Source organism: Echeneis naucrates, chromosome 5 (assembly GCF_900963305.1).
Source record: "Echeneis naucrates chromosome 5, fEcheNa1.1, whole genome shotgun sequence".
In the NCBI taxonomy this organism is placed as follows: Eukaryota; Metazoa; Chordata; class Actinopteri; order Carangiformes; family Echeneidae; genus Echeneis; species Echeneis naucrates.
Genome location: NC_042515.1, coordinates 24,318,970 through 24,342,299, shown reverse-complemented (window position 1 = coordinate 24,342,299; position 23,330 = coordinate 24,318,970). Strand labels below are relative to the sequence as shown.

The 23,330-nt window shown below is 39.7% G+C and overlaps 1 protein-coding gene across 1 annotated transcript in view; it reads left to right on the top strand.

Annotated features, from left to right (window-relative positions):
• The window catches only part of LOC115044266 (receptor-type tyrosine-protein phosphatase gamma-like), a 451,501-nt gene that overhangs the window by 366,009 nt on the left and 62,162 nt on the right, over window positions 1–23,330 (top strand). Inside the window, exons 7-8 of the mRNA XM_029503234.1 lie at window positions 8,112–8,269; window positions 22,440–22,632. Of these exons, the coding sequence (XP_029359094.1) occupies window positions 8,112–8,269; window positions 22,440–22,632 (351 nt within the window). The remainder of the gene's footprint in view (window positions 1–8,111; window positions 8,270–22,439; window positions 22,633–23,330) is intronic.

Genomic DNA, 23,330 nt, shown 5'->3' with positions numbered 1-23,330 from the left:
GACCTTAAATTTCATATATCTTTGGATTAATTATCTCATCTGTATTCATTAAATATATCACATTACATAACAGCAATACTCAAGAATAAATGTATTCTTGATCATCTTCACAATAATGTTGTGAAAAGGGCTTCAAATTGCTGATTCATTCATTATATTAATCATTAGTTGGTTCACTTTATTGATTAATTAACAATTTCATGAGCGCATATTTGCTTGAGAAACTGAATTTTCTATGTTAACAGGTTTTTCCAATAGAAAATATAAAAAAGCTAAATATTGTACACAACTTGGACAGGTGCTCAATCAATCACAGAGCTGGCATTCAATATAGTATGGATTTTCTAGGAATTTATGTTAACTTTTAAGTTGTTTTTTTTTTTTTTTTTTATCTTGTGTTCCCATTATAAAACTTTGGATGGCAAGGTGTCAGTTAATTTGAGTGGTTTATGGTGTGATACAGTAGCCTAGAGACAATGACGTTTTCTGTAGTGTAAGAAACAAAATCCTGCATAGAAAATTAAATCAATTATACAGGCTCCTGGGTGGCACAGTGATTAGTGTTATTGGCACACAGCAAAGAAGGAGTTTGTGAGTTTGGTTTCTGGGGCTAGGGCCATTCTGTGTGGAGTTTGTGCATGCATAAATTTCCTCTGGGTAATCTGGTTTCTTCTCACAGTGCCATCTGTAGGTTAATCGGTTACTCTGAATTGCCCATAGGCCACGAGTGGGAGTGGTCGTTTATCTGTATTTATCTCTGCATTATGGCTCTGTGATAGACTGAGCACCTGTCAAGGGTGAACCCCGCCCTTGCCCGGAGCATCAGATGACCCTGACGGATTTGAAAATGACATGTAAGAAAAAAGGCAGACTATTTTGAGATGGAAATAAATTGTGAACTAGCTCATCTGTAAAGTTTATAAGCCCTGTAAATTTGATAGGATCACAAAACTGTCCCAAAACCACCTTCCTAACGCAGTGTTAATTCTGTGAAGCCATTGCAGTTGCACCTCAGCTGCATGTGAGTTATTTAGATGTTAAATGTAGTTCCTCATAGTGTACATTTGGCTTGTCTTTCATCGTTTGTTAGTTTGAATTGGTCCCACGTAGCACTCTGTTTTATGTTTGTGTTTTTCGTGGTTGTGTGTTGTGTTCAGGTATATAGTGCATGGGCAATAGTCAATTATATGACAAATAATTTCATTTAATCCAGTAAATTCTTAATAACTATTATTCGATAGTCTTCATTGAAAAGGTTGAAAAGTGGTGCACAGTGGTACAGGGGTTATTGTGTTTAGCTCACGGTAAGAACTTTTTTGGTTCAAATTCCAAATGGCCCCAGCTACATGTAGCAATAGCAAGAATGACTGTGTTGTGCACTAGTAGGAGCAAATTGGTTATTGGCAATTAATATCAATAATTGAGGGAATTAATTATTATTAGTCACAAATATCTAAGGGCGCTAACCTCATCATCAGGGACCGATAACCAAATTGACAAAACTGGAATACAGTCACAGAAGGTTGGTGAAGGATGAGCTTGAGACGACAACGACAGATTAAATTGTAACAGGATTTATTCACAGCATTAAGGAGCTTTTCCTTGCCACTGTCGCCAAGTACTTGCTCATGGGAGGCTCTGTTGAGTCTCTTGAAATGATGAAGAATTTGGTCTAGACCTGGTCTATATGTAAAGTGCCTTGATATAACTTTGTTATGATTTGGCACTATACAAATAAATCTGATTTGATTTAATAATTTAAAGTAATATTACTTAGTATAAAAACTATAATAATTTAATTATCAAAAGCAAAATACTGGTTACTAACTACGACAGGCAACACATGTAATGGCACTAGCTTTAGCAATAGCAGCAGCAGTAGCTACAGTACTAGCACTAGCAATAGCAATGGCAATTACAACAGAAACAGCAGTCACAATGGTGATATGTGTGTGCGTGCGTGTGTGTGTGTACAGGGGGGAGTTAGGGGGAAAGAGAGAGAGGGAAAATTGCAGCGAGGTCACATCAGTGACGTGTCTTTAGGAGCCAAGATGGCTGCAGAGTGACATAGGCTACACTCTCACAGGAGCCAAAATGGCGACTCGTCATGAGATCTAGTTTGGCATGAACAAAGGGAAAGGGGAGAGGCCCTTGAGCTTGACACATTACCAAGCCAACTTCTGTGCAACAGACTCAAGATCATGCGGCCACACCCGAAGGCAGCATCAAGATCCACAGCAAATCTGCTTGAAGAGCAATCATCCCTTTGTATATTTTTTACATGATGTGAATTATTTTACATTTTAACACGTTTAAACTGCAAATAGAGATACACAAGAAAGTTTTTTATTGAAGTCAAGACTGAGGAGTTGATTCTGAGGCAGAGTCAGGAACTGCACATGAAATGCATTTTTCTGAGGTTTTTAACCATCTCATCTCCTCTCTTCAAAAAAAGCAGGACTTTCAAGAGCTATCCTCACATAGACATAATGCACAACACAGCTGGGGAGGACATGCTGTTAAGATGCAGCACACTGCAGCAGAAAGTCTGTGCTGACCATAACAAAGCTTGAGAAGAAGTAACTCTGAAAGTCTCAATGCCAAGTCCAAAATGATGGTCTTAAAATATCATGGCATTATTTGGCCATCAGGCCAAAACTGCTTGAATATCCACTAAAAGCAAGATAGAGGCTTCAAATAAAATCTTCCAAAAGGAGGACAGATAAACAGATAAATAAACAGTCTGCCCCAAATTTCTGGGAATCCTATTGAGGAGAGAATGAAAAGGGACCTTAACATGCAAGCATTGTGCAGTGGAGCTGCATCAGATTGGATGTGAAAAACGATTAAGCATCCATCAGTAAAGGAGTGGTAGACATGTTCGTATAGTAGGGCACAAGAAGGGAGAAAGAGGAAAATAATGCTGCATTTCTCTCTTTCGAATTCCTATGAGTGCCACAGGGCTGGCTTGGTACTTCTAGTCAGTGGAAAGCACCATAAGCCATGTACACCCTTTACAAATTAATTGCCAATCAGGGTTGCTGAGTACCAAGTCAGTGGAGACTGCATGCAGCAAGGGAGATAGTGAATTAATGGACTTGTAATTTGTGCTGGAGGAAGCTGAGGAAGACGGGATTCACTGCAGCACGGTGACATGAGAGCAGCAGGAGTGCTGACACTCAACTAGATAAACAGAGGATGTGACACATACTGTACAGACACAAAGAGGTGTGTAGGGTAGATATCCAGCTCTGTGTCTGTACACACCAATGTACTGGACCCCAAACTTCTCCAGATGCTTGCTGCAACTTTTTCAGTTGTGTGGCCTTTCTGGGTATTTTTTTCCAGTTGTAGCCCAACACGTTACACACTTGCTTGAAAAAAGTACAAACGCAAATTTTCAAAAACTCAATGTTATTCTTGAAAATTCTAATAAACATCCTCATTAAATATGTAAATACAACTAGACTGCTCCACATGTTACGTTTTTTTTTTTCCTCTACTTGTTTTTCATTTTGTTCTACACGAGTTACCAGCTGTTTTTAGCTGGTAACTCGTAAAAGCTTGTTGGTCTCAGTATATCGGCCTTGTGACAGGCTGGCCAAATTTACCAGTGTGTATCTCACAATGTAATAATCTCTAGATGTCCGGATCTTCAGTTGTCAGAGTAAGAAGCTGAGTAAATTTTACACAGATGTCCTCTGTCACTGATGACCGTCATTTATATTTGTTTCACTATTTGTCAGTGTTTTACTTGTCAGAATCAGCTGCTCTGTATGTAGTCCTAGTTCAGGCATGTGCATGGGAAAGAAAAGTAATTTGAATACATTTGGATTTTCTCTTTTCACACACACTGAGATAACTAGTTCGTGCAACAAATTGTTCTCGTTTGCTTTTCAATGGTTTATAAAATGAGGAGGTCAATCAGGACACAAACTAAAACTGATGTCATGGTTAATATGGCAACACTGGGAAACATTGTTCATGTCCATAAACCACTCAAATTAATTGAGACATTACCATCAAAGTTTTTACAATAGGAAAACACAATAAAAAAAATAAAATGTAACATAAAATCCTAATAAATCCACACAATAAATGCCAACATTTACCATCTGTTGATAAGACTGCAGGGGGAGTCACTAACTCTATTCTGCAGTGATAAGTGGATTTTTACTGCAGAACACGAAGTTCTTGTCTGTGCATTAAATGCCACCTCATTTCATGTGCAAATGAAGCAATCTAACTGCAGTGCAGATAAATGAGTCCCCGCTTCTTTTATTCTTGAACGCTCCAGGATTTTGAACCAAAATATCTCAGCTTTTTTTTTTTTTTAAAGTCCCCGACTGTCATGCACTTTTCTAAGACCCACTTTGTCAAAATTGCAGCACAATTCAGAAATTAATTAGTTATGATGCTACTGTATTTACACTCTCTCATCATAGATGTTTAACAGTTCTCATGTCAACCCAAAGGAAAACTAAACACTAATTCATTCTGATATGGCTGCTTATTTTAGGCTGCTAACAGGGGCTGTGGAATGGAATATTAATCACTTTCAGCCATGCATGAAAGCATAATTCACCCCCAGATATGGTCAACCAGAAAAAGTACATGTTGTTTTAATCATATCTTTCACACTGTTTTTATTTAGGAGGTGTTGCTATCCAACTGTATTTGGCAAGGGAGGTGCTTTCTGCTAAAGTGATTAACATGTGAAAATAAAAATGCAAATGCAGACCAGAGCACTAATGTGTGACACCTTCACACGGGCCACATGCGGTGCCTCTCTTCAGATCTGTTGGTCAGAGGACGGCAAATGTAATGAGAACAGCACAACGACAGAGCGAAGTGGGAGGTGGTGCATTTGTATTCTTCAGCCTCACTCCATTTATGTCTCAAATTAGCATTTTGGTAAATGTTGTATTAGTCCGGGAGGATTAAATTAAAAACTGTTAATAGGGAGATAAAATTCCTTAAATCTTAAGTGATTCAGTGGGTTACTTTTTTGTTGGTAATTTTTCACATTTCAGTGGGGCAGGTGCTACGCACAACTTTATGTTAATTATAATTTAACACTCTGGATGTCATACATCTGCCTTTGTCCCATGTTTGAAATTCTTATGAGTTGAATGCTCACATGTTCACATGTCTCAGGCAAAGGTATTTATGGCAAACTGACAGACCGCAGAGGAATGTGTGTACATAGATCAGCCATAACATTATGACCACTGACAGCTGAAATAAACTACGTTATTATATTGTTATGATGGCACCAGTCAGTGGATGGGATAAATTAGACAGTGAGCCCAGAGGATATGTTCAAAAAGGAAATATGTGTAGATTCCTTCTGAAGGCTTTCACTTCTTAGTTTGATAACCTTTTCGATCTGTGTTCCAAATGGAAGAAGTGAAATCACCTTTTCCATTTAATTTACTGCGTTCATGTGCACTAACACTTGGAGCCCTTGGAGTGCTTTGTATCACATCCTCCATGCTAGTTTATTCATCTGTGATCATTTTCCAACCTTTACCAAGCACAGTGTGAACATTTCTTTCTCCAGAGCTTACAGATGTACCTTAGGTTCTTGAAATTAAATTTGAAAGGAAAAAGAAACTTTACTGCGAAGCGGCCCCCAGTGTTAAAGCAAACATCATGTTGTTGCTTCCACTGAACTAAACTTTTACGTTTAATGGGAGAAGGACAACAGCAACAGTGTCATCCAGTGGAGGAGCTGCATGATTTTAATCCACTTGAGAACCCAAATTGCTAAAATTGTTCAAATACCATGGCTCATTTCACATGTCCCTGCAGATACCTAGAATCTCAAAGAGCTTTAGATGAATATGAAAAATTGGATCAAGAGTACACAGCAACACACTTGAGATCAATATTAGTATCTTGTACCAGTTACACGCAGCCACAGTCCTCAGGCATCTCCCTAAATGTGACTCTGTGTGTTTCCCTCACTGTGGAATGAAAAATTAAGACTTGAGTTACTAAATGAGGACACCAAGGCATGATTAGATGAATGGACAGCTGTTCTGACGACTTGCTGGAGGCTCTGAGCTTAAAATACTCACCATGTGATAACATTCTCACGCTGCCTCAACTAATGTTAGACTTTCCTGGGTCCTTTCTGCAGACAAAGGGACCCACAAACCTCTGCTTCACAATCCGCTTCGCCGCACTGAATCTTTATACTCTTCCCCTTTTATTTTATTTATTTATTTTTTTTTTTTTACCTGTTCTGTTTATCAGCTGTGGCTGGCAGAATGAGCGCTCCTGTTTTGTGATTAAAATTGGGGGATCCAGCCCCTCAAGGCCTAGTGTCATATAAGATGGGGTGTGATGGGATGGAGAGGCAAGAAGAGGGCCATGCACAGGCCAGTCTCTCAGGGGGCCAACTTCCAGAATGGCCCCGCTGGCCATCCCCGCTTTTGCCCACCACAATTGAGACTACATCATGGATTTAATTATCAGGGACCAGATCTGATCAAAGTCTGCCCCTTATAAATCACAATTTTCTTGCATGAGTAGTAAAACATCTTCAAGAGTGAGAAAAGTTTGTGTCTCATGCGTAAAGAGGTTTCCTGAGTTTTGTGTGAAATGACACATGCTGAAGAGAGTGTCCAGTTCTTGAGAGTATTAATTCAGATGCATAAATCATAACAAAGGATGCTCACACCAGCCCCCACACTGTAGCCATCCATACCTCCTCCCCTCCCTCCCCATTTCACTCTGTCGTGCAGATTCGACGGAGCTGAAAATATATCCCTGGGCTTGGCATTGGGGAGGCAGTGTGAGACAGGGCTTGTCAGAGGAAGAAGAAGAGGAGGAGAGGAGAGACGATGGGGGGGTCTATATGTCACCGATAAAGACAGTGCATCTTCCCCTCGGCCCGTCAGTATCCCTGTCAAGTGACCTGCCCCACTGCACGCATCAACCCCACATCGCACAAAATTGTACACCATCTCTCACCCTTTATTTCCACTCCAGTCACCCTCTTTTCTCACTTTGCGTTGAAACAGTGGATTGAATGCTTCCCTGATCCTCTTTTTTCATCCCTTATCTTTACTCCTGTTTCCTTTCGTCTGTGTTTTTTCTTTTCCTTTCTTAAGTACTCCCTTTTCCTTCCTTTTCCTTTACTTCCTCCCCTTCCCTCTTCTACTGCCTCAGGTGACAACTTATCCTCAGTAACACTTTCCTTCCTCTCCTCCTCCTCCTCCTAATGAAGATTACTGGGAAAATGTTTTATGGACATGGGGAGAACATGCAGCTTTTAAGGTGATGTAAAAACATCCCCCAGCAGGGAAAGAAGGGTGAAGGGAGCCCCAGGATCTTTACCATAGCTGTTTCTGGACCACTAAAGCTCTGCAGCATGAATGTGAAAAATAATTGTTGAAAAAATCCAATGTTTGCTTTTAATTTTTCAGATTTCTTTTTATGTTTGCTGATCTACTAATGTTCATTACAGTGAACTGAGTGTTTATTGCGTAACACAAATAATTAGCTGAGATTGTGCTGATGCTGAATATGTGGAAACGTAATGACATTTTTTAGAATGCATGAAAAAACAGAACCTTTACAAAGCTCAAAAACTGCATGCATGTTCGAGCTTTTACACAATTTGATGATGATAGACAGACAGTGAGACTTTATTCATGGGGAAATTCAAACTGCTGCTTATAAATTTCTATTGGAGGACTCTGAGCTTTGTGTAAGCTGACAGCCAAACAGTTACTCTAAATGTCAGGTGACTTGAAATGAAATGAATAAGTAAATATAGCTTCTTACTAGAACAATCATTTGCACTGTCATGACTTAGGGATGTGATGTGGAGTTGCAGAGTTGATTTTATTGTGTCTGCTACCGAACACAGAGGCAGGTATAATTATAGGTGTTCAGTGGAATTATGTCATTGGAGGACATCAAACGAGCCAGGCACAATGCAAATTTAATCAATGGCCCAATGCTGCAGGCTGTGAAACAGGAGCACTTGAGTCTGCTCCAGGGAGCCTGGTCACCACAGTTTTCAGTGAAATAAGGGGCGTTGTGTAGATCATGTTGTATTGATTTAAATGCTTTGTCCTGCTCTGTCTCATCTGCAGAAAAAGAGACCTTCCTGGAGCCATTTGTGCTGAAGGACCTACTGCCATCCTCACTTGGAAGCTACTACCGCTACACCGGCTCCCTGACTACACCTCCCTGTAGCAAGGTGGTGGAGTGGATCGTCTTCAGCAGACCCATCTATGTCTCATACAAACAGGTGAAATACATGAAAATTGTATATAATCAAACTAATCCAAAGATCGCAACCGTTGCTTGAAAAATAAAACATAATATTAAAATATTATGGAATATAATATGGAAATTCATGACTGTGAAATTACCAATATCTGGTGATGAGGACTAAAATTGTTTTATTATTTCAGGATAGATAAACCTCCATGTTGTGATCTCCAGGAGAATTTCCCTGATTTTCAAAAATTTAATTTGTCTCAGTAAAAATCCAGTTCAGCTTAATTGGATCATTAACTCCTGATCAGAAAATAATGGACTGCATTAACTGATTGGTCTCCTTCTGCAACGAAGTTCACTTTATAAATTTGTAGTCTGTTCATGTTCACACTGACCATTTACAAAAAAAAAAAAACACTTATTTTCAAGCTTTCTAATTTAATACAAGTACTGAGGGCTTTGGGTGCTCTGTCTTCATTATTCTGCTGCTATTCTGGCTGCAGGAAAGAGCACAAACTTTATTTTCCCTGTTCACACTTCAGCATCAGGCTCTTCTCCCTGAACTCTGTGTTATTCCCAGATTATACCCTAACGTTTGTTCCAGGGTTTGTTCTGATATCGTGGTTTGCATGAGAATACTTTTTTGGAATCCTGTGCCGTCTATTACATTAGACTGTAGGAAAAAGTGCTGTTTGACTTTCCAGCTGGTTTGCCTCATTTTATTTGATGTCAACACATACCGATCATTTGTTCTGCTTGATCTCAAAGTTATTTGATGACTTTTGCCTGGATGCATAGGCAAATTGAGACTCTGCCTAAGACTAAGAACTAGGGCAAGTTATTAGTTTAAATTAATTCTCCATATTCAATTGTATTGACTTTTTTTATTACCTCAATATCCCCATGCCACTTGTCTTTAAAATTATTTATTGGATTGTTATTATCACAGACAATGTGCTGATCTTGTGGCCTCTGACATCTCTGGTTTCCCTTTTCTTTGCAAACTCCTTTTCGATATAAATTATACCTTGAGGCTTAAACTACAAAAAACAAGAGTTAAAACATTGAAAATAAATTACTAAGACAGGTAATATATTTTCTCAGTAAGCATCTGGCCCATAACTCAATGAACATGGTGGACAAGGGAAAAGAAATCAGTGTAATGAGCTGGTGGGTGAGTTTCAGTCTATCAGTGTAAGCAGATGTGAGAGGTGTTTCTGTGATGACTCGGCTTCACTGGCAGGATGACAGAGCTCCACCGCTCTGTGACTTCATGTTTAAATCAGTTTGGACAAAGCTGTCCATCACCAGTTCATCAACTTCCTCTGGTCTATACACAGCCACAGTCAGTGTTTCTCTCTTTTCAGCTGTTCTGCCCTTTTCTCTGATACTGTTATGGCAAACACAAATACAGAAAAGAAAATCTCTATTCATGAAAAACTTGATCTTGGGTTTGTGTCATTTAAAGCTAGGAGATGATCAAGAGTAGGGAAAAGCACATTTCAGATGAGCAACTTTCCTGCACTTTTACTTTCATTAATTTTTGTAGTTTTAATTTGGTAACTGATAATGAAAGAAATTGTGGAAATGAGCCTGAAAATTTTTAATACAATTATGTTATATTGTAGCCTGGCTAGATTGGTGGATTGGTGGAAATATTCAGCCAAACCAACATCAAAAAAAACCCTCAAACTCTAAAAGAGCCCACAATTTACAGGAGTGATCTTACAGTTCATGTGTTGCAAACAGATCATGATATTGCCTTAGTTCACAGTTTATCAACTGCAAAACTCTGGATTTTAAGTACCTCACTTTAAGTTTGTGAAACGCATATTCAGTGGGGACACTGTGACCACTGCATTAACACAAATCTACAAATATGTGACTGTGAATGTTTTCAGTGTATTGTTTAGTCTTGAATTGAAACTGAACTTTCCTCTTGATGTAGCACCAGCTGTGTTTTCATGTGCATCCAAATAAGTGCTACTTCAGAACTATATTTTCAGAGTCTATGAATAAGGATTTGTGGAACAAGTCTTCCCTCCCCCACTCCAAAGAACAGTTGGCAGACTTGTCCCCTAATGAAACCAAATGAGTTTGCTTAAGAGCAGCAGTGAAGCAAGCCAAATGTGGATGAAATATTGGTTTCTCCGCTCTGAAGTTAGAAGAACAGGTCAATGTACAGGCAGCAGTAAGAGGACTTTTAAAAGACTGATGAGGTGCAGTGAGGATGATGAAGGAGGTGGAAGAGACAGGGAGACAGAGAGCCTGAGAGGAAGTTATGATTTTCACCAAATAATGTAGAAAACTTATCGTCTATCAGTGAGCTTCAGGTAATTCCAGTTTTGTTTCTTTGGTATTAAAATTCCAGAAAGCATCAAGGATTTGAATTTACAACTGATATGTTGAGGAGCAATTGTAAGTCAGAGATGACAGCTTCAGTTAATTTGTTGTATTTTTATTTCTTTGATGAAGCTGTCATCCAAATGATTCATTCTCCCTCCAGGTCTTGGAGTAATTAATTAGACCAAGTCAGACTTGTCACATTCCAGTCGACAGAAAAGGCTTTCTCAAGAAAATTAAACACTGATGTTTCTGTAAACGGTCTTACAACAACCTGGGGGAAGGTGTACTGTAAAAAATGAGTCATGTGTTAAAAGCTTATCAATTCCCTAAATTTTGTTGTTAGTTCATATCGAGTGACTGTGGTAATGATGACAGCAGCAAAGTGACAAGTCAGTGAATTTTAACTAACTCAAGAGGAAGTCAGACTGAATGCATGAATCAAGTTAGATCAAAATCTAATTGTCACGCAGTTCGTTGTCCCTGTCCTCAGTGTGCTCCTATTTGCCTGGCGAGACTCAGATATCTTTGCACATCAGTAAGAAGAGTTGTCAATGTGTATTTTCAGTGTCTAGACTTTAGGTTTTAATAATCATAAAACCCCAGCAGTTACATTTGCAGACAACAGTGCTGCGACTGCACGAGCACCGTTAACGTCAACCCTTTACTGCACCGTTAAAGGTAAACTGTGCCATTCCTCATTTCTTTGACTTTCAAAGTCAATGTGAGATTGCTCCAGGAAAATCAAAGAAAACTGAATATGACTGAACTCAATCTGAATTTCCAGAGCAAAGAGTGTGAAGTCATATGCAAATAAAGTCTGCTTGGTTTGTTGTAGTGTTTTTCAGCAACAAGATGATTACATTAAATTGGACCTTAATTTTGCAAAACACTACCACGAACAATACCAGTGGTGGTATTGTCAGTTCTTTCAATCATGGCCCTCTGTGCTTAATGTAACCATAACAAGAATTTGACAATAACTCATTTCAGACTCCCTGCAACCATTAGGACAACTTATTCTGCTCTGGATGTGTGAAATATGGAAAAGATTTTAAATATTTAAGAAGGTTTGACATTTTCCCTTAAATCAAATTTTCATCTATACGCACGATATGGTTATCATTTGGCCAAGAAAAATGTCCTGCAGGAAAACTTTGAATTGCCCAAACGCAATAAGCAGCTTCAGCTGAGCTATGAATTTTTTAATAGGCCCAACTTTGTGGGTTTGGTGCTTTGTGAGGAGGCAGAATTACATTATGGGCAAACCTAAGGTTTTTGGTTACACATGCAAAAGTTTTCTGGGCAAGCCAGTGGTGGAGTATGCAAGGAAAGACGCAAAGAGAGAAAGAGACCTGAGCTACAATTTTTAAAGTAGCCAAATTGGTAGCATTTTAGCATAACAATATTTCAAATGACAACGGTAAAATAATGTGACAAGGAACCTACATAAAATTTGCATCTCAGCTAATTATTTCACCATTTACCAGTCCAGAAAATTTCTTTCCTCATTAGCAGGTTTAGATTGAAAGGAACAGGTTGAGGCCTAAAATTGAGTTAAAAGAGGGGAAACATTCGCCATGTGATTCAAAATGAAACATGACGTTTCTCTGTAGCTGCTGGATATACAAATATTTTTGTTTTCTGCCCATAAATGTCAAAGGCAAAAACAGTATATTTTTGTTGCCCCTGATCAATTATTGTATGCTCAAACTGGACAGAGGTAGAGTTTAATATTACTACTTAAATATGAACTAGTTATTCAGTGTCAATCCATATTCCCTAATGTTGCCATCACCATCAGCTTCTTTGTTTTCTTTGTGAGGGCAAATGCAGCTTTACTAAATGACACACAGGATGATGTTTCCTGCTCCAACACACCTGATTCAAATGATCATCAAGCTCTGCTGATGTGTCTGCCGTTCATTTGAATCAGGTGTGTTGGAGCAGGAAACATCTAAAACATGCAGGACAGTGGCCCTCCAGGACCGGATTTGGAGGCCTCTGGTATAATGCATCATTTGAAGAGCTCTGTCTTTAGCACAGAGGACAGTGAGAAATTGATGGGATGAGCTACGGGTTAGCAAGTTAGTGTTCTAACTCTAAAAAAGGCCTATGAGACAGTTAACATTTGGATTTTTCCCCCCACTGTAAACATCTTGTTGAGTAAATGAGTAAAGTTTGATGCTGGCAAAAAATCTATGGGTTTGTATATGTGATGGAAACCACTGTACCTCAGGTGTGATGAATACTTACATGTGATACAAAGGCTATGCATGATCTCATTTGACAGTGGTTTTAACACAACATCCTTTGGCTTGATTTTGAGTGGTTAGTGCTGTTTCCCCACAATAAGAATTCAGTAATAAGAATTCCCAGCCTGGGCCTTTCTGTGTGGAGTTTGCATGTTCTCCCTGTGCCTGTGTGTGTTTCCTCCGGGTACACCAGTTTCTTCCAACCATCCAAAGACATCATGTTTAGGTGGGTGACTCTAAATTGTCCGTAGGTCTGAGTTTGAGTATGAGTGGTTGTTGGTCTCTTTCTGGCTCTGTGTGTTGGCCCTGTGTGTTGCCCCTGTGATGGACTGGCCAGCTGTCCAGGGTGTACGCTGCCCTCACCCAGTGTGATCTGGGATTGGCTCCAGCAACCCTCACTAAAGTGGAAATGGATAAGGAGTAAAAGATGGAGTAAATGGCTTTTTTTTTTTTTTTTTTTTTTTTATCATTTATTAGTAAAAACTAAAGGATAAAAAACAAAGTCAACTCATAGCTGGTGATTCCTGACCATTAGTGAGTCTGTTTTGTCATTTGTTTTCTGTGCAACTGTCCTGAGAAAACATCATGGAGGAAGATAAAAGGAGGTTTGAGGCAGAATTAACACTGATAGTGTCTCCAGTCATTGTCTCTCTACCTCTTTGTATTTTTTTCCTCTTCTTAGTTTCTGAGTCTTTTGTTTTGGATGATTGTTGAAGTAGGTCAGTGAGAGAGACAGCCGTTGCTTTGGGCCTGCTTTTAAAGTGGATCGATGCTTGAGCTCTTATACAACTCACCCAAAATTCCCTCCTTTCAAACAGACGTGTATACTGGCCACACTTGTGTTTGTCTGCCTGTCATGTGCGTGTGAGGAAGTGCAGGACAGAGGGAGACTAAACCTAAGATGGCTTATGCCATGCTGGTCTCACATCACAGTCACCTTAAATATGAGCTGCCAAGTGGGAAGTGTTGGTGAGATCTGCTTTCTAGAAGTGATTCCAAGTGGGACATGTGGGAATTTTTTTATTTTTTTATGATTTTCCACCTGGCATGTGCCAGCCTTTACAGAAAGCAGCTAAGATGCTGCCATATGGGTTTCTCTTTCTGCTGGAGCTCTTTCAGGAGATTTAATTAGTATTGTTAGATTGTCAAATACCTTCTCAGCAAGGACTGATTTAGTGATGTGCTTATTCATATACACTCACATGTGAGATTTAAATCTGGGCGAACTTCAGCAGAATTATATCTGCTCTTTTTTAGATGTAGACACTTTAAGCAGTTGTATCAACAGGATTTTAATGATTGCATTTTAGTGCGAAACTAATCCCAGTTACGTGTGTGTGTGTGTGTGTGTCCGCATGGGAAATTGTGTTCCTGTGGACATTACTGCACAGGTGATGTTTACTAGTGCAGATGTAGTTGTGGATTCTTTGCAGTTCTTCATTAAAACATGTTTCTATTTTACACAATGAAGTATCTCTCTGTTGTCCTGGAGGCCATGAGGGACCCCTTCTGTCCAACTGCAGCTTTTGCCTATTAATGAGGTCATAGCAGCAAACTGATGCAAAACCTCAAGCCATGTGATATAACCTTGATATAAATGAGATCTGGTTTGTGTCTGCAATTCAAGCTAATAAAACATAGCATGGTTTAGCCAGTGGCCCTCACCTGTCTCACTACCAAAACTTTTACTTGCCTTGTCTTTTACTTTAGATTTATATTCTGCCAAAAAAAGTTAATGATGCCTCTGATGGAGAGAGAAAACACAAATGGCAGCGCAGTTTGTTGTGTAGTGGCAGACTGCTCAAAGATTCCACGTCGACCCCTGTCCACCGCCAAAATGTCCTACAATGGGCGATGACCATCAGTACAGGACAACACAGCACTGGAAGAAGCTCTGCTCAATCAGGTTTTCTTAGGATGGATGGTTGCTTGCTTCTGTATCTCTTACTTGGAGGAAACATGGAATCAGGATGCATTATGGGAAGAAGTTGAGCTGGAGGAGGCAGTGTGGTGTTGGATCAGTTGACTCCAGTTTTCGTTTTTTTTTTTCTAGATGTCTTGTTACCTGCACCTCAGTGTTAAATGGTCTACACAGAAAGCATTTTTTCAGCCCCCTGGCCCTAGTCTGCAGGATTTTCAACCACCCAGACTTGAACCTGCAGCAGTTGTGGTCACTCCAGCCCAAAACACAAATTTATAAGTCTTGGTCTGCCCCAGGCCACAGCAAGCACTCATCAACCACAGGCTGTCTCTGAGGGCATCCAACAGCAACTAATTTCTCACTCATTTAGATGCCATGCACACGCCTTATTTACTGCATCCAAAAGTAAAAAAAAAGTGCCTTAGCTTGAGGCAGTGGTTTGGTTCCTGTCTCTCTGATAGAAGTTTTTCCACATAGCAACAGATACAACCTGTCTATAATCTGTTTATACTGCCAGAGGAATCCTGCTGTGCAAAGTTTGAAGTTATAGTGTGGTCTGTATGAGGCTGCGCTGTGGTGTGTATAACTGTATGCCAGCATACCTGAGAAAGGGCTGAATGTTCTCAACCTCGTGCACTACTGCATTGCACTGTGTGAGGAGAAACACTGACTGGAGGCATGTCCACATATTTACTGTTTGATTCAGTGTGCCTGCTTTAATCAATGTTTGTGACAGTGTTGTATTGCAGCTTTAAGAATATTGACTTCTACAGCAGTTCTCAGGAGATACTTGACAAAAGGCAGAGAGAAACACTGGGGCGGTACAAATGAAATGAATGAATAGAATAGAAGCCATTTTTGTTTTTCAGTCCAAAGTACCTGAATCTCTGATTAAAACTTACATCCTTTTGTACATATGTATTTACAGCGGGTAAAATAAGTATTGAACACGTCACAATTTTTCTCAGGAAACATATTTCTAAAGGTGCTACTGACATGAAATTTTCACCAGATGTTGGTAAGAACCCAAGCAACCCACACATGCAAGCAAATCAAATCTTAGATACCCATAAATTAAGCTGTCTGTAATAAAATCGAATGACACAGGGAAAAAGGTATTGAACACATGAAGTAATGGACGTGCAAAAAGGCACCAAAAGCCAAGACACCAGCTGAAATCTATCAGTAATCAGAAAGAAATCCTGCCCATTGTCAGTACAAATTAATATCAGCTGTTTCAGTCCAAACTGATGGCCTATAAAAAGGTGTCTCATTGCCAAGGTGTCACGCAAGAAACATTTCATGATGGGTAAAAGCAGATAATGCGCTCAAGACCAGCACAACCTTATTGTTGCAATATGTATGTACCAATGGCATTGGTTACAGTAGGATCGCTAAACTTCTGAATGTTCCAGCGATTACCGTTGGGGTCATAATCCGGAAATGGAAACATCATTTCACCATAAATTGGCTGTGCCCTTGTGCTTCTCTCAAGATTTCTGACAGAGCAGTCAAAAGAATTAACATGAGAGGTGTCCAAGAGCCACGGACCACTTGTGGAGAGCATTGGAAGACCTGGAATTAGTAGGTACAATCGTAACGCACTCAACAGCCATGGCCTGTACGCACACTCACCATGCAGGACTCCATTGCTAAAGAAAAACATGTTGAAGCTTGTTTAAAGTTTGCTGCATAACATTTAGACAAGCCTGTGAAATACTTGGAGAATATAGTCTGGTCAGATGAGACCAAAATTTAATGCTTTAGATACCATAATACACACCATGTTTGGAGGTCAAATGGCACAGCACATCACCCCAATAATGTAGTTTGGAGGTGGGAACATCATGGTGCGGGGCTGTTTTTTCAGCATGCAGCATTGACAAACTTCATGTAATTGAAGGAAGGATGAAAGGGAAAGTGCATGGAGACATTCTTGATAAAAAATCTGCTGCCATCTACCAGGATGATGATGAAACAAGGGTGGACATTTCAGCAAGACAATTATCCCAAACACACAGCCAAAGAAACTCTCAGGTGGTTTCAGAGAATAAATAAAGCTGCTCGAACAGCCCAGCCAATCACCTGACTTGAAGCCAACAGAAAATCTATGCAAAGAACTAAAGATTAGAGTTCGCAGAAGAGGCCCACGTAACCTTCAAGATTTGAAGACTGTGTGGAAGAATGGGCCAAAATCACAGCTGAGCAATGCATGCAACTAGTTTCTCCATACAGGAGGCAACTTGAAGCTGTTATGACTAAAAATGGCTTATGTGTGAAGTATTAAATAGATTTAGGTAAGTGTTCAATACTTTTTGCCTGTGTCATTCCATTTTATCACAAAACTTAATTTATGGACATCTAAAGTTTGATTTATTTGGATGTGTGCGTTGCATGGGTTGTTACTGATAACTGGTGAAAACTTCATGTTAGTGGCACATTTTCAGAAATGTATTTATTGAAAAATGGTGACGTGTTCAATACTTATTTTACCTGCTGTATATGAGGCATATATGATCTTTATAACCAGAAGTAATTATCTGAGTTAATTAGATAGTACTGTCCTTTCAAAATCTATATGAGTGAGTTACTGTTCTATGAATATCTGTCAATACTGTTGGAGAATTTATTGTAGCTATTATTAATTCCCAATCTAAGCAACCACACATTTTAGCCCATGTGAATTTCTCGACAGGAGAAGAAATACCAAACATCCTTACCACACTTTCTATAATATGATTAATTTCTTGGTTAGGTTTAAGAAAGATGGGGTTTGGGTTAAAGTCCATCTTTATCATTCCACGATCCTCATTGTCATGGTTACAATAATATTGAATGGTAATGGTTAATAGACACAACAAAACTCCTTCTTTCCATATGGAATGAAACACTACTCTCGTGTGACATTCCTGTTTTTAGTTGATGCATTCACCCATTTCCTCAATTCCTCCTGATGTGGACTTTGTTGCTCTCTAAACTATGTCCCTACACCATAACATTGCGGTGGTGACAAGAGTTTGGTTAGCAACACAACATAATGTGACTTATTGCAACCTTTTACTCATCAAAGCTCTTCTGTGGCCCCTTTAACTGCAGGAATATCTCCAGGTGCCCACCAAACTTTATGGAAACTCATACATTTGAAGTCAGTCTGCAAACAGACTGAGTCCGATTCACCCAGACCCATATGAGAATAAGCTGTTCTAGGTGAGAGAATGATCATGTCATCAAGATGTGAAAATAAACCTCTTTCTCTATGAATTCAGATCTTGAGAAAATATCCTTTAATAACAGCTGTTTTGGGATATTCTGGGGTGACCAGATTACTTAAGTGCTTAACAAGCTAACCCGACTCAAATGACTGACTTGACACACAAAGAAGTTTGTTGCTGAATAATAGTAGTCAATCACTATGATTTTTTTTTCTGTTTTTTTTCTGTTTTTTGAGATTCACAAACACTTGCAACACTATACCCTGTTATCTTAAGCCATCCATGCTTTAACAGGTGAGTTTTATGGGACAATGAGAAAAGTAACCTGGAATCTAACGGGAAACATGCTTAACTAAAAAGATAAATCAGCCTTTCCTAACAAAGCACTCAGAAGGAGTAAAGCAAGGAAAGGAGCTGTGTTTATTCTTTCATCACAAAGTGTTACCTCTATTCTCGGTTTTTGTTCAGACTAAACCCTGGGGGTTTACTACTGCTTCATAAACTGTGGAATCAAACTGTTTCTTTTTTTATTTTATTTATTATTAAGCCTTGGCTTTGATGCTCACGTTTGACTTTCATCATCTGAGATAGGCACCTCTGAGGCTGGTCACCAAAGTTGGCACGCTGGCAGCTAATGTTTTATTGGCATTTTACATTTCATTTGCAGCAGCTGGGGATTTAGATTTTCCAGTTTACACTCATTAATTCATTCATTTTTTTTCATGCAAAAGGTGTTTTTCAATTAATTCATGCATTTCACAATCAATGCTTACTGTTCGTATTGCCTTATTGTTGAGTTTTATATTTTCTGAACCAGGTTAGAATCAGTATTCATCCAAGTTAAATGGGTGTATACACTGTCTGGTGCAATGACTAGCAGAGTTTACTGTAGTATATAGTAGACTAGACAGAAATCAGGATATGCAGAAGAAATGTTGAAATGTAATGGACAGATTGTTGTGCAAGATTCGTACTCACTATGGACACTGCTGTAATTTTTTTAAACTTGTATGGTTACAGTAGTTGCTGCTTAGAAAAGTCCAACTCACGATAACAACTCAGTGTCAGTCAGTTCATAGCTTACAGCCAGGCTCCTGGTTTTGGAGCATGTGATTGTCAAACAGCACAAAGAGAGTCACAGGGAGATTTGCCTACTTACTGAGACATTTACCTTTCATAAATGAAAGTCTGCCTCGCAGCAGCACCTCTCTCTCCCAGCACTCCCTTGTGCACAAGCTGTTTGTCTGAGTGCATTGCTTCCAAACACATTGTACAGAGTATCCATCTGCCAACACAGGCAGAGAGAGATGACACTTCATTCACACAGTGCAAATCCATGTCTGGTTGCCCGTCTTGCCACACAGCACGCATTTGACAAATGGCAACATGCAGGAAGAGGCCAACTTCAACATCAAACTAGAGCAGTACAAAATGTTCACAGCTTGATATTGTGGCGGAAAAATTCTGATTAAAACCACTTTGGGTACAGTTTCACCAATTACAAGAAATACAGTATGTGAGTGTTATTTAGGGGAGCACGGCAGCATAATGGCGCTGTTGCCCCGCAATAAGAAAGTTGTGGGTTCGGTTTGCATGTTCTCCCTGTGCCTGTGTGGTTTTCCTCCAGGTATTCTGGTTTCCTCCCACTGTCCAAAGACATGCATGTTTAAGTTAATTGGTGATTCTAAATTGCCCGTACTTCTGAGTGTGAGTAGTTGCTCATCTCTTTGTGTTGGCCCTGTGATGAATGGCGACCTGTCCACGGTGTACCCCGCCCTCACCCAGTGTGAGCTGCGGTTGGCTCCAGCACCACCGCAACCCAGAAACAGATAAGTGGTTGAAATTGAATGAATGAATGAGCGTTATTAGTTAGCTTTTTAAAACCATGCGTGTTTTTCCAGTAACTTGTTTCCCAAACCCTACCCAGTTACAGTGGCAAGAAAAAGAATTTGAACCTTTGGAATTTCATGGTTTTCTGAATTAATTTGTCATAAAATGTGATCTACTATTCATCTAAGTCAAGGGTATTGACAAATATAATGTCTTAAATAATAAAACAATTGACCTTTCATGTCTTTATTGAGAATAACCCAAAAATCCTCATAGTGCTTGTGGAAAAATTATGTGAACCCTTAAATTATTGACCTCAAAAAAGCTATGTGGTCTTTTAGCATACCTGCAGTCTCGTTAAGACAATGAGTTTTAGGGGTGTGGACTAAAGTTACTTTGACTGACAAAAACCCCTGAAACTTTTGGAGTTTGTTCTTCAAGAATTGTTGATTTGCATAAAGCTGGCAGTCTACAAATGGAGACACTTTGGGACTGTTGTGACTCTACCGAGAAGCGGACACGCAGTCAAACTGACACCAAGAGTACAACGAAGACTTATCAATGAGGTAAAGAAACAACCATGAATGACAGCCAAAGATTTGAAGGCATCATTGAACAAGCAGGGTAACTACAGCAGGACACCATGGAGGAAGCCACTGCTTACTAAAAAGAACATTGCTGCACAACTGAAGTTTGCAAAACAGCACATTGACACTCCACAGCGGTATTGGCAAAATGTTTTGTGGACTGATGACTCTAAGATTGAACTATTTGGAAAAAAAACCCAGCACTACGTCTGGCGTAGCAAGGGCACGGCATATATTCATGAAAACATCATGCCAACCGTAAATTATGGTGGAGGAAACCTCATGACTCGGGCCTGCGTTGCTGCATCAAGGAATGACCATCTTGCAATCATTGAGGGGAAGATAAATTCCCCAGTTTATCAGCGATTTCTTCAGGATAATCCGAGAATGTCATCTGAAATTCTCTCGAAGGTGGGTGATGCAACAGGACAACGAACCAAAACACCGGAGCAAGTCCACAACAGAATGGTTCCAGAAAAACTAAATCTGCCTTTTGGAGTGGCCAAGTCAGAGCCCAGACCTCAACCCAATAGAAATGCTATGGATTGACTTGAAGAGAGCCATACATGAAACGTCCAAAGAATATGGCAGAGCTTAGGCAGTTCTGCCAGGAAGAATGGGCTAAGATTCCTCCAACAATGTGCAGTTCTGATCCAGAGCTACAGGAAGTGCCTGGTTGAGGTTATTGTTGCTAAGGGTGGGGTCAGCCGGGTATTAATTCTAAGGGTTCACTTACTTTTTCCACTGTCATTTGAATGAGCATGTTCAATAGACATTTTTTTTCTTGTGTTATTATTGTAGACACATTGTATTTGTCAATTCCCTTGACTCAGGTGAAGATCAGATCCGATTTTATGACACATTTATTCAGAAAATCATGGCATTCCAAAAGGTTCACATTCTTTTTCTTGCCACTGTAATTATTCTGACTGATTCAGGGCTGGCTGTGGCCCATGCATGGCTGCTACAACTGGCCCGGTTTTGGGGAGATGCAGATTTTGGTGAATTGTATCTGGGAACAAGCCCTTTTTAGCACAGCTAGGTATGCCCACGCCATCACACCCTAGGGACTTTTCAATAATTCATTATGTCTCTTGCATAAATTTGGCTGGATTGACTAACTCTTGACTGTCGATGGGAAAGCTCTGTTTGGCCCCTGTGGCAAGAGTCAGCTCAGATACAGTTTATGCAAATAATATGACAACAGTACTTCATTTCATTGTGCTCAACTGCTTATTTGAAAGACTTGGCCAACACCACCTCAATATTTGTAGTGTGTCTGTGGCTGCTTCATGTTGGCCGCACAAACCACTGGCTGAAGGAGCGACAGGAGGACCACAAATATGTAACCAGAACTCCAAAACTACAAGTATCCCTTGGTATAGCACTGGAGAGATGCTGGCCACAAGGATGCTCACTTGCCAAAAGTTCATGTTTTTGAAGTTGTATCTTGGCTCTGAACTGCCCATTCATCAATCCTTTATTTTCACAATGGGTATTTTTCCAGAGAAGTCAAATTATCTTCTTTAGATAAAATATTAAATCATATAATGAGGATTTGGAATCATCTCTCCTTTTGGGGTCTGGAGAGGTTACTTTGTATATGGCTTGGATCGGTCTTGTCTTTACAATCTAAAATGTGTATACTTTCAATTTATGCATGGATTCATGACTTAGTATGTTCTTCATATTTTGGGACTATTAGTTATGTATCTCCAGTGCCCCCCTTCCCCTCATTGTTTTCATGTGAAGCCTTTGTTTTGCTGCAGTAGTGACCCAGTTTCCTCATGGGATCATTAAAATTTCATTTTTTCTCATCTTGTGTTTCAGTTAGATGTCTGCGGTGCATTCTGATAAGCATGTGTCTTGAGGAGCAAGTGAAAGTGACTTTTCATTCCTACAGGCCAAATGCAAAAAATAAATAAATAAAATCACCAGCTTAAAGATACCACAGGATAGGAGCTCTGCCTGAGATGAACTCTTCCTGTCTTTTCTTTCCTTGTCTCCATCTCTCTGTCTCTGCCATGCTCACTTTCTCTGCCGCCACCAGTTGGAGGCTTTCTACTCCATCTTCACCACAGAGCAGCAGGACCATGTAAAGTCAGTTGAATACCTGCGCAGCAACTTCAGGCCCATTCAAAGCTTGGATAATCGCCATGTCTTCAAGTCAGCAGTCAAAGACGCCTGGCTGCCGGACCTGACAGACAGCGCTGGTGGACCATATGGCACGGAGGCTTCCAAAGGTAAAGCTTCCTTTTAATTTTAGAATGCTACACAAAGCATTTCTGACTATATGTGAGGGTGTAAATAGGGGAAAAAAAAAAACCCACTGAAAGCTCCCCTTGGTTTCACTTGAGTAGTATTTTTTTTTTGTTTGTTTTTTGTCAAACAGATTTTTAACATGACACCCTGATGATGCCATATAAAGAAAGCTCTGCATAATTTCTACAAAATACTGATGGTAACATGTTACCATCATACATTTAGCATCATACATTTGGCATCCAAGGCTAGCTCTACTTCTACCCATTAATTTATATGGCATCATTAAAGCTTTTTTTGTCCCTAAAGTGGTCTATATTGTCACATTATCTCACATTATTCCTAGATGATGACATTTTCTTAATGTTAATAAATGAGGGATATACACTCAGAGGAAAAAGATTCTCTTTGTTTGTGTGTGTGTGTGTGTGTGTGTGTGTGTGTAGGTGGGGGTGTGTCTTTGTCTCTGGGTGTATGCGCGCATGTGTGTGTGTGGGTGGTTTGTGCTAACTCTGTCATTTTACCATCGAGCTGGGTAACTCCCATAGCATAAGGCAGTGGGAGGAACACCAGCCGTCCTCTCACTCCTGCCTCATTACCACTCAAACAACAACAGAAATTGTGCAATTTGTGTGTGCGCATGTGCATGCAAATGTGTTTCTTTGTGTATTTCCAAGTG